Genomic DNA, 14,349 nt, shown 5'->3' on the forward strand with positions numbered 1-14,349 from the left:
ATCTTGAATTCTTTGTGCAGCCAGACCGTGCATCTGACAAGACTGAAGTTCACTTGGTACCCTCACCTCTCTGCTTTGCTTTTTCTCAAAGGTATTTTCAGTGCCAGCCAAAATATGGTTTGTTTGCTCCAGTCCACAAAGTGACCAAGATTGGCTTCCCATCCACCACACCAGCCAAAGCCAAGACAACTGTCAGGAAAGTGATTGCAACTCCCACAGCCCTGAAAAGGAGCCCAAGTGCCTCTTCCCTGAGCTCTCTCAGTTCTGTGGCATCTTCAGTAAGCAGCAAGCCAAGCCGTACAGGACTAGTAAGCTTCTTTTTCTGTTGCATGCTTTACCTTCCCAAGCAGGAATCCACGTGGCTCTTGCCTGTGATCTACTTGGAAAAACTGAGAGTAGAGCAGATCTTTGCTAGGGCACAATATATGTTTAATTGTGCTCTGTTTTTCAATCAAAGCATGCATGAAGGAAGGAAATCTTAGCTAGCCCTGAAGAGCAGCTGGATGTTTGAATATTGCAGCTTACCCAGTTAATTCAGGCTAACCCAGTGACTGCAATAAGAAAGGGGCTTAATGATGCCAACAAACCAAAAAAAGGCATCAGTGTTTCTGACTGGAATCTCCTTTTTGTTGTTCATTTTCCTTGCACTGCCTCTGCCAAATGGGGTTTGTGCTTGAGGATCTGCTGTGCACTAAAGTTTCCACAGATAAACCAGTTTTATTGAGCACAAAGCTTCAAAATGTCTAAAATGTAAAAGGTTTTCTTCTACTGTTACAGAGATAAGTCAGCTGAAAAATGAAAAAGTAGCAATTGTCAAGTCTTTGCTGACAAGAAGCCTCTTTCTTTTCTTTTAGATTTGATTTTAATCCTATGAATTCATAAAGGCTAAATGTTGCAAAGTACAGTGGCTCAGGTGAATTCTAACACTGTACTAATTCCACCTAATGCACTTACTATGGATTCTTTTCCAGTTACTCTGTTACATAAATGTCCTACTCTTGGGTTGCAGCAGAAAAATGAAAATCTACTGGGAAAGCTGAATTGTAAGAAGCCTCTCTTTTAAGGCAACTGAAAGCATAGAAATAATTAGGTTTTTCCCAGAGTCACCCTAGATTTTTACCTTTTTTAAACCAAAGTACATCAGTACACCTAATTAGAAGGAGATCACTCAGCTCCCAGTGCCCTGGAGAGCTGGCTGGCACACTGTCCCACTGACCAGCAGGTGCAGAGCAGAGGTGACATCCTGCAGCCCTGCACAGCTGAAGCAGATTACAAGTGAACAGAGGTCAACAGTTGGTCAGGGCACCAGGGTTAATACCTGAGCACAAAAAAAAAACCATAAAGGGATTTTCGATTTGGCACAAACAGTGGGACTTTTTGCTTAATCCACTTGGGAAGTTACACTTGTAGCTGCAGAGTGCCCTCTAGTTTGAAATCGGTGCAGGAACATGCAGTGCTCAGGACAGGCTTCCTCATTGATGGAGAAGCATTAATACTGACCTCTGCATTTTATTCCCTGTGCTGTGATGCTCTGAGCAACCAGAGAGTACAGTTACACACTATACATCTCTACAATATATTTGGTTTACCTCTGTGTTGTGCCCCAGGGTTTATGCACGTTTGGGGCCATAAAATACAAAGCTTCTGTAATCCATTATTTCTGGAATTAAAATTCCAGCTTTCTTCCAGCTCTTTTTCTCAGGCATCACAAGCATTTGGTTAACATCCAAGCTAAAAGGACTTTCAAAATAAATCTGACACTTTTTTCTTTAAAAGTTAAGCTGCTGAAGAAACAGGATTTCCTGAGATGGGTTTGACACAGCAGACTTTCCTTGCTCCAGTTCTAGGGAAATAACAGCCTACATGGAAACACAGCCCCTCCACAGTCTTCTCAGTTATTCAGGGCTATTGATATTTTCTTCTTCTGTAAGAAAAGGAAATGCCCAAGTAGGTGATCTAACGAGTTAAAAGGTCTCTCTGCAATTTGTATTTATTGCCATTTTTGAAGGAAATTGATGTTTCTCTGAAATATTTCAGACTTCTTTTGGAATCAGAAATTAAGTGGAGTTTGATTCAAAGATTTAGGATTGTTAAAAAACAATTCATTCTAGAATGAAGTGGCCTCAAGTTTCAGAGCTGTTAAGCATAGTCAGTTTTTATAAGCTGCATCAGGTTTTTTGTTCAGTTTTTGCAGTTTTCACAGCTCTTGTTCACTTTCTCTACATAATTTCAGATTTTTAGTTTCCCTTCCAGCTCAAAAACACTTGAGAAGACTGAATTTTTACTGACACTGTTTCTGTTCAGTGGAATAGAGATCATGCAAGGTCAAAGAAAACCCTGTGTTCATGTTAGTGATAGTTCTCCAGATGGATTATTTTTTATCTTTGCTCTAGAAGTTTAATCTTTAGAATTTTTTTTCCAGAATTAATTTAATTCCAAGTGACATAAACACACGTTTTAATCAGATACCAGTTGTTCTTCACAGGGTTGTATCTGTAAGACTGCCTTTCTAGGTCAAGGTAAATGCTTTTCATCCTGGATGTTTTCTTGCCATAATTGAGGTGCAAAATGCTAATTAGAGTTCCAGAAGCTTTTGGCAGAGCATTTGGAACTCTTAGACTGCTGCTGATGACCCAAGATGATGACTTGATAACTTGAAGCACAATGTTTTTAACTTGCTACTAAAAGACCTGGTTTTTTTTAATGCAAAAAGATGCTCAGAACCTTAATGAAGGAGCTTTTGTGTGTTTACTAACAACACCTTTGGCTTTGTTTTCACTTCAACCCTTCTGTCTCCTACATAAGAGCTGCAAACTGCTACAAAGCAGCCTCACCACAGTGACCATTGTTAAAATCTAGAAAATGGAGTAATTTAAATGTAAAAGGAGAAGGAACAGTAGGTTACAGAAAGTATTTGCTTTACTAACTCAGAGTTTGTGAAGTCTGGAGATATTCCCCTTGTTTTCACTTGGCACAGAACGATTTTTAATGGATTTGCTTTGTGAAGTTGACAGAAACCTCGTCCCGGTATGCACGGAAAATTTCTGGTACCACAGCCCTGCAGGAGGCACTGAAGGAGAAGCAGCAACACATCGAGCAGCTCCTGGCAGAAAGGGACCTGGAGAGGGCAGAAGTTGCAAAAGCAACGACTCATGTAGGGGAAATAGAGCAGGAATTAGCTCTGGTTCGAGATGGACATGATCGGGTAAGAGAGGTGTTCCTGTTCTTAAAACAGAGGCTTTAAGACAATTGACTTCATTTCCAAAATTGTTTTCTTATTGAAGAGATCTGGAAGTCAGAAAGGATGTTCTAAAACTAAAGTAGTCCATAGCTACAAGGTCTTCCTTGTGGGAGCTTTGGCTTGATGAGACAGCAAATCTGTTTCATTTCACTTCTCTGCACACCTCACCAAGTGATGTTTTGTTGTTTTTTTTTTCATTACATGCATATTTGAATATGAGAACATTCCTGAGCCTTGGCCCATCACTTTAGTAAATTTTGCTTACTGAGATATAGATACATAACTTAGAAAAGATTTCCAAGATTTTGTCCTTATTCTTCCTGCTAATTAGCATGTTCTGGAGATGGAAGCAAAAATGGACCAGCTACGAGCTATGGTGGAGGCTGCTGACAGGGAGAAAGTGGAGCTTCTCAATCAGCTTGAAGAAGAGAAAAGGTAATAAAAAATGTATTAATTAGTATAACTGTGTTAACAACTAATTTTTCATTAAAAGCAATTGCTGTGGTGACTTTGAAATATCAGGGAAATTTTGAATACTGCAGGTTTGGATAATTACTGTATAAATCATATTGCAGGTTCTTAATAGTAAATTCTGAAATTTGTGGATTGAAAGCCAAAGAAACTGGACTTGTAGAAGCTATAACAGTTGTTTATAGCTGAATTTCATTCAACTTACTCCTTTTATTATTGCTTTCTGTTATGAAGGGTTTTATTCCTCTCATGAAATGAATGGATTGTGCCTCATCTACTTGAATTCTTCTTCTTCCACTTCAAAAAGCAAGTTTTTATAATCCCATTTCCTGACAGTGCTGGATTGAGAATTTACAGCTCAGTTCCCTTGTGAATAATTCATTACTGATAGTTGTGTGCTCCTAGGTGGGGTCTGTCTGTTACAGGGAAATCATCAGAGCCATTTGTTTGTTTTAATGCTTTTTCTGCTTTTTGTAACCACTTGAAGAAAGGAACTGAGCTCATCAAATAGGTGAAGTGAGGTTAGGACAGGAGATAATCTGATGAATTGCTGGGACAAGGTTAGGTAGGGAAATAATCTGATGGAATGTTTTGATTTGAGTGCTTTCAAAAACCATTCCCATTGTGGATCTGTGCTGGAGGCTGGTGTGGGCCCCTGAATGTCAGATGTCAGCTTCTGAAAAGCCTCCTTAAAACTAGAAATCACAGAAGAAAAAATGCAATGGTAAAGCAATTTTCATTTGCCTTTTTACAGGACCCACTGTAACTGATTTTTCCAAGCAAGCAGCAGAGATAGGGCTGGAATTGTTTGTATATTCCCTACAAAATGATGCAGTGGGTTTTTAAATTTAAAAAAAAAAAAAAAAAAAAGATAAAAATAAAAGGCAGGCAGCTTTGCATCACCCCAGAAGCCTGGCTGTGGACCTACTTTAGCTGAATGCCAGGTCAGTGGGGGGCTGTTTCACTGCAATCCTCCATGGCCTTGAGCTCACCTTCAGCCTGTTGCTAAGCAGCAGCAGTGCCACTACCCAGGCACCCAAGTGAGGTCCTGCAGCCAGGAAAACATTTCACAGCTTCAGCAGTGTCATGTTTCTCCTTCCTCCTAACCACTTCAGGCTTAGTTACTTTAAAAATTCTCTGTAGTGTGTATTCAAGTCAGTCTCAGCAGTGACTTGAAGTCAAATGATGTTTAATGCTGTTTCCCAAAGCACATCAGTGAGACCCACTTTCAATAGGAAGTTCTTACCCTCCTTTTTATTTTAGAGATCCATCACTTGTAACTCCCTTTGATGCAATGATTTCTACATCTGTCAGCCAAGCTTCTGGCACCAGCAGTGTGTAAAGCTCAAAGGAAAGAAGCCTTGTTTGTCTCTTCCTTTGCAACATCTTACAGTGCTGAAAGGACAGAGGGGAAAAAAAGGAGATCTGGTCCCTTGTTCAATGGAGCATACCAGAGGCAGGGAAGGGAAGGAATAATTGTTTACAATTTTATTTTATTTTGCTTTTTTAAGTCAGGTAGTAGCTTCTCACTTCTGTTTTCTCAGCCTGAGACTCCAATATGGGCAAGGCAATGTTCATGCCTTGCTCCCAGTCCATGTCTCTGGCACTCTGTGCTCGAGTTCTGCCACACTTAGTGCAGCCCCATGGGTATCCTGGGTGCATCCTGACTTCTGACAGTCTCTGAGCTGAATGGTAGAATACAGAGAGTGCAAGATCAAGCTGTTCATTTAGGTCACCTCTTTTGAGGGTGTGCAGAAAGGTGAAAGGATGAGAGACTCAGTGATGACCTCGAGGTTTTCTTTTTAACTGTTGAGAAAATGCAAGAAAATACTTGACAGAGCTGCAGGAAGACTGATGCTGTGCTTTGTCAGTGGCTGAGTTTTAAAGACAGCAGCTCCCTCTCTCTCTCTTTCTCTCTCTGATGCTTCCTGTGAGAGATTTATGCTGGAAGTTTCTGGCACTTTGCTGGTACAGTTGGAATGATGTCACTCGAGTTCTGATTTCCACTGAAGAGTGAGCTTGAAAGCTTTTCCATTCAGCAGTACCTGATTTTTAATGAATTATCCCCACAGGAAAGTTGAAGACCTTCAGTTCCGTGTGGAAGAAGAATCCATTACCAAAGGAGACCTAGAGGTAAAATATATCCAACTGTGTAAGCAGGATGTGTGGTAGGACACAGAAATACAATCAGCTCAGACCAAGGAGAGCAAGGCAGGGATGATTGATAGACACAGTTCTGCTCTGAGCACATGAAAGTGATCCCCACTTCTGCAATTCTTGAGTAAATAAACTGTCCTGAAACCACAGGATTGCACCATTAATGCAGTTTAAGAGAACTTTAGAAAAGGTTTATGCTGTGAAAAGGCTGTAGTTGTTTAATAATTAAATTAATTCATAGAAAACTCTACTTTTTGATTCTTTATTTTATATTTTATCTTAGTAATGTTGCTGAAATGTCTTTAAAACACCCACCACCAAAAAACCATTCTGAAGTTATGAAATTGAAAGCTAATGTTTATGCCTTATAAAAACTGATGTTGAGGACCAGTCCTGTTTGTCTTCAATCAGTTTTTAAAGTAATATTTTTAATAATACTGTGCTTTCCTTACAGAAGATTGGTTAGCAAGGAATGTTTTCTCCTGAGTTATTGTACACAAAGCTAAACAGCAGTCACTGTGTGCAATTTTTATCTTTCTGTTTCTACAACATTGGCCTAAACCACAGAATGTTATTGCACAATCAGAATAGGAAACATTAAATGAAGGATTACTCTCAGATATTTGAACCATGCCAGTTTTTATCCCAGATTTCAAATTAAAAAGCCAGATATTTTTAGTGGTTACTCACAGTTGTCTAATCAGAAAAACATGAGAATTTCTTGCCCAGCATAAAGTACAAACTTAATTAACTTGTATTCCTGTGAACCATTTATGATCAAAGTGCTAGCCTTATGAAAATTATCCATTTCATATAACATTTCTTTTATTTTAGTCTTCCATTTGTTTTAAGATACCTATCTAGACTCCTCATAGAATGCTTTTTATTGTTTAGTCCATGGGAAACTTTAATTTTGTTTATTTTCTGTTAAACAGTCGATAGTCATGGCAAACCACCTTAAAGACTCTGGTTGGCCAAGCAGAATAACTTCAAGAGTTTAAACTGAATTCAAGATAATGAACTGTATCCTGTTGTTTGTGTTGGAATGATAGTGCTAAGTCTGCAGGTGAAACATTTTTTTGTTTGTTTGTTTGTTTTTTAATTTTACTGATAGCGAAAGAGGCAGATTTCGGAAGACCCAGAAAATGTAAGAGGGCACAAAAATGTGCAGAGACATCTCCTGTTAACAGATTGTGTGCAGAAAATGCTTTTACTGATTCACTAACTGCATAATCTGTTATTGAAGCATTGACTCCAGTACTTGTGTGCATGTTGCTTCCAGAGCAGTTACATTTATCCCCCAAAATGTGTGTAATGACTAAATGCTTAATCCCCCTTAACTGAAGAGAGGGCAAATTGGAATTCTTTAGGGTCTGCAACTAATTGAAGAGTTTAGGAGCTCGTAGAAAATGCCTGTCCAGGATCATGGAAATGTCTTTCATTTTAATGCAGGATTTTAGTTGTTTGCTTCACAAAATTCTGCATGCTGCCCTGGAGCTCCTTCTGTTCAATAAGTTCAGTATTTCATGAGCTGATTAATTTTTCTGAGGAAAAAAAAATCAGTATGTTCCTCAGCTCCCCTTTAGGTGTTTCATGTTTTTGGGCATGAAAGGCTAAGGGGAGAGATGATAAAAAATACCTGAAGAATTAGTGTGGAAAGCTTTCTGTTTTCCCTGTATCTTCACATAGATTCTCCTTAAATTATGTAGGAAAAACACATACTACCAGATAGCAGAAATGGCTTTACAAGACATTTAAGCAGCCCCCTTCTTCCATAGCTCAGACTAGTGGAGTTTAAAGCCCTCTCTTTGATAGGCCTCAGGGAAATGTATCCAGGCTGCATCCCCAGCTGAGATAGGAAGTTCTCAAGACTAAAACTGGTTTCCTGCTGTGCATTCTTAGGTTCCTTTTGGGAAGCTACTTCAGCAAGCTGGGGCTCCTCTATTCTTCCAATCAGGCTCACGGTGTGTTAGAAGTAAATCTGCATGTGCCTTTCCTTTCTCTTGTTTTGTGCACTCCCTGTTTAATCCTATCTTTGCTCCTGATTTCCCTGTTCTATTTTTTCCCATAAAAATGGACATCTTCACTCTCTGAAGGAGAGACATGGCTGATCACTTAGTTTCTAGGTTAGTGCTTCATAATCTCAGTCGTGCTCTGTGGTTGTTATCCCAGCACAAAGGGACTGGAGGTTGTCTTGCCCCTCTCCTAGAACTGATTATCAGCATTTATGGCTTCAGCACAATTTTACAGCCTGACCTATAGATGGAGAACTCAACAGTAAGGTTTATTTTGAAGAGAAAGAGTAGCTAGAATACATAAATGCTGAAAAGAGTTGATGGTGGATCTCTGAAGTTTAGTTGAGTGGAATTCTTTAAGGCTCAAGGCAGAGTAAAGCTCATCCCATTTCCCTGTCTAACAGCAAAGCTTTGGAGAAGGTGAAGATGCTTCCTTTCTTTGGTTTTTTTCCTGTTTTTATTTTTCATCCAAGTTAATTAAGACTTGCAATCAGATTCTTTTCTTCATGTAGTTCTTTGCTCTTCTCAGTCCACTGTGCTCTGGGTTTCCTGAAAGAGAAACAGAATCATTTTGACATTTCTCTCTAGATGATCAGGAGAGAAATTTGAGTGATCCAAAATTCTGCAGTGATTTTTACCTTGGTGAAACTGGGGCTGGCACTTGGAAATCAGACTCCTGTAAAGGTTAATCCCTCTTCTGCTAAATAGGGGAAAAAAGTGTCCAGCAAAGATCTCTGGAATATTTTTTGTTGATCCTTTAGTTTCATTTTGGTAGGGTTTTAATTTATTTCTCTTTGTAATAGATAAGATATGGGATTTAAAGAAGCCCAGTAATCAGTGATGGCATATCTGATCTTTGCAGTAGTAGAGCAATGTCTATGAAATTACTGATGGTTTGGGTTTTATGTAGCACAGAAAAATGTAAGGTAGCCCTGTTTGCAAAGTCTTGCAGGGAGAATTGTAGATGATTTGAGGTTTCTTGGTTTTTAATGGATCCCTTTGAATTAGAGCAAGGAAGGTCTGGATATTCAGTTTTTAGAAATAGATTACTTTTCAGACTTTGGTTGTGGATTATAATCAATCCTGGCCTGTATCAGAGAGAGGACTTACAGCCACCTAGAAAATGTCATCATTTCCTTTAGAATACTTGGCTGTGTTTTCAAAGGCTGTGGGAAGCAAAACCAATCATGTTCTGATGGGGTTTTCTTCCCCCATGTGCACTGAAGATCTTCTACTGACAGAGAAACAAATCTGCTGGGGAATTTCAGAAATGAGACAAACCTAAGCAGCAGCTTTTAGCATTTGTGGATTTTAGTGTTTTGGATCCCAGAACTATGCAGTAAAACAGCCAACTGTTTTCAGCTGGAAAAATATGTAAAAAATGAAATGCCAGATGTCTGCTTGCCTTTGGGGAAGAAGATAACTTGATGCTGTCAGGAGTGCTGTGTTTGGAGGAGACAAAACAAGAGGCTCATCCCCATCCCACTTGCTCTGCAGAGGCTGCACAAGATCTTTAACTGGGGCTGGTTTGGAGGCAGTGCTAACCAGCTTGTCACTCTATAAATAACACAGTTCACAGAGATTTTTAAATATCATATTCCAAAGGTGGCAGAAGCAGCAGTGTCCTGCCAGCTGTGGCTTTGGATTTACTCACACATCTTCCTGCCTTTTCTTTTCCTGCCTTTTTGGATTCTTTCAGGCCAGTGTTCTGTGGGCAGCTGTTGGGGTTGCAGGACTCTCTTCTCTTAATAGTAATTACCAGGGTTTGGGGTTTTCTTCCTTGGTAAATTAGCTGTGGCAGAGAAGCTGTGTGGGGAGCTTTCATCAGGACTGATGGATGCAACTTCTTCAGTTAATCAACACATCTACAACTTCACTCAGTCTTTACTCTCAACAGGACCAAGCCCTGAAGAGCTGCTCTTTTTGGAAAAGACACTGTGAAGCAAACAGCAGCAATTTGGACTGCTCAGTAAATTTAAATCAACAGTGCTGTGTCAAGACTGACACAAGACTTGAATCTCAGCACCTGATTCTTCCCTCTTTATATTTTTTCTTCCCTTTTCCCTACTTCAGAGGTGCAGACTTGAACTAGGTGCTGAATTTTACTTGCATCTCTCAGACTTCAAGCTGTCTTGCAGATCTCTGGAAGGCATCAAGCCAGAGCAGCCAATATTCTTTGTTCTTGCTAAAAATTCTTCCCCTTTGTAAGCCAAAGGCAGCAGGTACCTGCTCACCTGGTTTCATCTGCTTCCTGCTTCTCTCTAGCACCCTACTGGAATTACAAAGATCTTACTTTTTTCTCCTTCCACCTCCTGTGCAGTGTGTTCAGACTACAGTAACTCCAGAGCACCCAGACTGATTCATTTTTTTACCTGCTTTTGGAGAATATTATTCCTGAAAGAGGAGGAGGGGGAAAAACTCTGAGTGTTCTGCAGTAAACACAACCATTTTCTTCCTGTTTCTATCCAAATAATTCATAACATGATGACAAATCAACTTTAATGTTCCCATTTTTTGACCAAAAGGATTTTTATGACTGAGACTTGAAACACAGTGATTATTTAAAAAAAAACACCAAAAAAACCAAACCCCAAAACCAACAGAAAAGTTAGCAAGTTCTGATTTGTCACGTGAGCTTCAGTGGTGAATTTTTGTCCCCTGGTTAGCAATTAAATAATTTATAAAATGGCTTTTATTAAAGAATGAAGGCAGTGGGATGACAAGGAAAGGGACTCCTCTTCCTTTTAGAACAGGTATAGGTATATATACACATATATATTTTTTACATAACTACTCTAATTTGTGCTGAAAACTTCATGTACTGATAAATAACTTCTACTTGGCTGCATGAAACATTTTTTGTTCATATTTCTTTGTGATTTTTATTTTTTTTTACATTTTCAGTTCATTTTGGTTTGGTTTTTTTCCACACATCAGTCCATTTCCACTTTCAGCCCATCTTTCTCATCCATAGCATCTCCCTGTTCATTTTACCCACTGCATCTTCTCTGCTCATCATTGGTAGAAGATTCTGGCAGCACGGCCTGCATGTGGCTCCCTCCTCTTGTGCTGGCATGTGATGGTGGCACCTTTGTGTTCTCTTCCTTTCCCTTTTTACTAACAGACGCAGACCAAACTGGAGCATGCCCGCATTAAGGAGCTTGAACAGAGCCTGCTCTTTGAAAAGACCAAAGCTGACAAACTCCAGAGGGAGTTAGAAGACACTAGGGTAATGGTTTTCACTATTTCAATAACAAGACTGATTTGTGTTGTGGAAGATTTCTGATGGCACAGTCTGCTGGGTGTAACAAGGGCTGAAACAGGTTCCTTGCTCCTGCCTTGATCAGGACCTGCTGTGGATCTCATTCAGAAATTAGCATTCATGTTGAGCCTCAGTGGTGTGTGTGTGTGTGTGTGTGCCTGGGTACATGTACTCATTTCCCCAGAAGAATTCAGGTAAGGTGTCTGAAAACTTCAGAATTAATACTTGAATCCAAGTCAGAAGTAGAAAATGGGGCTAGGAATCACCATAAAGGAATGTTTAGGGCTTTGTTTTTTGAAGCAGCACAGTGTATTAAGTCCAAAAAAAGTAAGATATTCTGTGCCAAAGCTTTCCATGCAAACTTAGGATCTGGGACTTGGTTTCTGAGGTCTTAAATAGCTGTTGTACTGCTTGGTTTACTAAAACATGGTCTGCAGTGGCTTTTTAGTTCTTTTTTTTCCACCTATGACATAATCTTTTCATGGATATCTCAGTAGCATTAATAATACTGTTGGCTGTCAAAATATTTCTGGACACACGTTGTCTCTGGTCAGGAGTCCAAGAGATGTCAGTTCTTAAGGACAGAGATAGATTTACATTCATGTTTACACATGGAGCTTTTCTTCAAGTTGAGGTAGGAGGGAGGAATGTTGTAAAGCCAGGAATGCAGTCTGTAATAAAGTGTTTTTGAAGAGCAGTTGCAGGTAAGGAATATCTTTTTCATGATGATGGTGTAATAATGAGGTTGAAACAGTAACTTTCTCTGCAGAAATAATTGTGGTAGCTTTGCTTTTCCTTACTACAAGTTGTGTGGTAGCTTTGCTTTTCCTTACTATAAGTTGCCTCAGGAGGAGCTCAGATAATGTGAGGACAGTTTCTGGGAGACAAATGGAGTGGATGTAAAAGGAGTTTAAAAGGATTTTTAAGATAAAAACATGTTTGTGTTTTTCTCTGACAGGCTCATAGCTGGCATGAGATTCATTTGAAAGCAATTGTTTCAACAAACAAAGACCTTGGGGGGTTCCATTCTTTCCCAATCTGCTTTAAAGTGATTCTGAGAGACATTTTGTTAAGCATAGATAATATCCATAAGCATAGTCTGTAAGTTATCTCTAGATAGCTTCAAAAAAAGGATTTTAGCTAAATTCCACCTTTAGAGAGAATATGATACACATGGAACATTAAGATGGGGATATTTTTAGGTTTTTGTAAAGCAGTGATTCATATAGAAATGAAACAACAGTTGATCTTGTTTCACAGCCTCCCATCTAAAAGCAACATTTCCTTTTATTTAATGTTCCTTCCCAACTTCCATAGAAATAAGAGTTGACAAAGAAACTCAAAGGCATTGAAATCCAAAATGCTGGTAAGAATACACCCTTGGAGTCAGTCTGCAGCAGTCACTGGTTACTTTTCAGTGAGGCCAAAGTCCTTGTGTATTAAACATCCCTTTTATAATTCTTTCTTCTTCCCTTAAAATGGTGTCAACCACAGGTGGCCACGGTGTCAGAAAAGTCTCGGATCATGGAACTAGAAAGAGACCTTGCCTTGAGGGTGAAGGAGGTGGCTGAGCTTCGGGGGAGACTGGAGTCCAGTAAACACACTGGTGATGTGGACACTTCTCTTTCATTGTTACAAGAAATCAGTTCTTTGCAAGAAAAAATGGCAGCAGTTGGCAAAGAACACGAGAAGGAGATGAATTCCCTGAAAGAGAAGTTTGGAATGAGTGAAGAAGCTTTGCAGAAAGAGATCAAAACCCTTTCAGCTTCAAATGAGAGGATGGCAAAAGAAAATGAATCCTTGAAAACGAAGCTTGATCATGCCAACAAGGAGAACTCAGATGTCATAGAGCTGTGGAAATCAAAGCTGGAGTCTGCAATTGCCTCCCATCAGCAAGCAATGGAAGAACTCAAAGTTTCTTTCAGCAAAGGTGTAGGGGCTCAGACAGCAGAATTTGCAGAGTTAAAGACTCAGATTGAGAAGATTAAATTAGAGCATGAAAGTGAAATGTCAAATTTAAAACTGAAGCAGGAAAATGAAAAATCTCATCATTTGAAAGAGATAGAGTCACTGAAAGCAAAGCTGTTGGCAGTCACAGAGGAGAAAGAGCAAAACCTGGAAAGCCTGAAGACCAAACTGGAAAGTGTGGAAGATCAGCATCTAGTAGAAATGGAAGACACTTTAAACAAATTACAGGAAGCTGAAATAAAGGTAAAGGAGCTAGAGGTACTGCAAGCCAAGTACAATGAACAAACCAAAGTTATTGATAGTCTTACACCACAGATCAAAGCTGCTGAAGAAAAGCTTTTGGACCTTGCTGCACTTCAGAAAGCCAATTCTGAAGGTAAATTGGAAATCCAGAAACTTAGCAAGCAGCTTGAGGCAGCTGAGAAACAAATTCAGAATTTAGAGACTGAAAAGGTTGATGGAAATAGCAAGGTTTGTATCAACATCCATCCTTTTATTTTTTTTTTTCCTTTTATTTTACATTTGTACTGTTTTAATCTGCTATAGCAAAGACATCACAGAAAAAAACAGTTTTATTAAATGTGTATCATGGCACCATCTGAGGAGGTTTAGAAAAGTGATAACCAGGTCATACCTCTCAGCAGATTACTAGAGCTCAGTCTGCACCAAGAAAAAGTAAAAAAAAATTCTTTCTGCCCTTTCTTGCTAAGGTTTCAGCAATGGCTCTGCTGCTAAAATTTCCTCTTATGCCAAAGTTACTTTGTTGAATTATTTTGGAGAACTCAGACATCTCTTCTGTTTGTAACCCTTGGTGACAGAGGTATTCAGATGAAGTGGCATGGGGTTCAGTGGGAAATATTTCCTTTGTACCTTCACTACCTTGCCTGTCCTGGAGCAAGAGGATGAAGAGGTTATTAGAAACAAAGCCAAAAAGACTCTGGTGGAAAGTTTCAGACAAGGGGATGCAGAGGTGTTGTTAGGGATTGTTTGTTTCACAGCATTTTTGAAGCACAGACTGCACTGTGATAGATCTTACCCAGTTTCTTCCTAATTTTGAATGAAATGTCTCTTTAAAGTTGACAGTGTGGCTTTCAGTACTTGAAAGCTGTTCCACTGCTAGGAATAAAAGTGCTAAGATACCATTTGATTTTAGGAGTTCCCCACACGCCTCTCTAACCATGACCTGACAAGCCAGAGCTTGGGTTGTAATAGTGGGATAATAACTGGAGCAGCTT

The 14,349-nt window shown here is 39.4% G+C and overlaps 1 protein-coding gene across 10 annotated transcripts in view; it reads left to right on the top strand.

Annotated features, from left to right (window-relative positions):
- Positions 1-14,349, top strand: part of CLIP1 (CAP-Gly domain containing linker protein 1) — a 66,417-nt gene that overhangs the window by 26,478 nt on the left and 25,590 nt on the right. For 5 of the 10 annotated variants that reach the window (XM_030460837.1, XM_030460835.1, XM_030460834.1 and 2 more), the window contains exons 5-11: positions 92-308; positions 3,008-3,205; positions 3,573-3,676; positions 5,785-5,845; positions 6,984-7,016; positions 11,009-11,113; positions 12,641-13,585. In XM_030460837.1, coding sequence (XP_030316697.1) covers positions 92-308; positions 3,008-3,205; positions 3,573-3,676; positions 5,785-5,845; positions 6,984-7,016; positions 11,009-11,113; positions 12,641-13,585 — 1,663 coding nt within the window. The remainder of the gene's footprint in view (positions 1-91; positions 309-3,007; positions 3,206-3,572; positions 3,677-5,784; positions 5,846-6,983; positions 7,017-11,008; positions 11,114-12,640; positions 13,586-14,349) is intronic. The other 5 variants (XM_030460838.1, XM_030460843.1, XM_030460839.1 and 2 more) reach the window with 3 other exon arrangements.

This window comes from Calypte anna, chromosome 15 (assembly GCF_003957555.1).
Source record: "Calypte anna isolate BGI_N300 chromosome 15, bCalAnn1_v1.p, whole genome shotgun sequence".
Classification (NCBI taxonomy): Eukaryota; Metazoa; Chordata; class Aves; order Apodiformes; family Trochilidae; genus Calypte; species Calypte anna.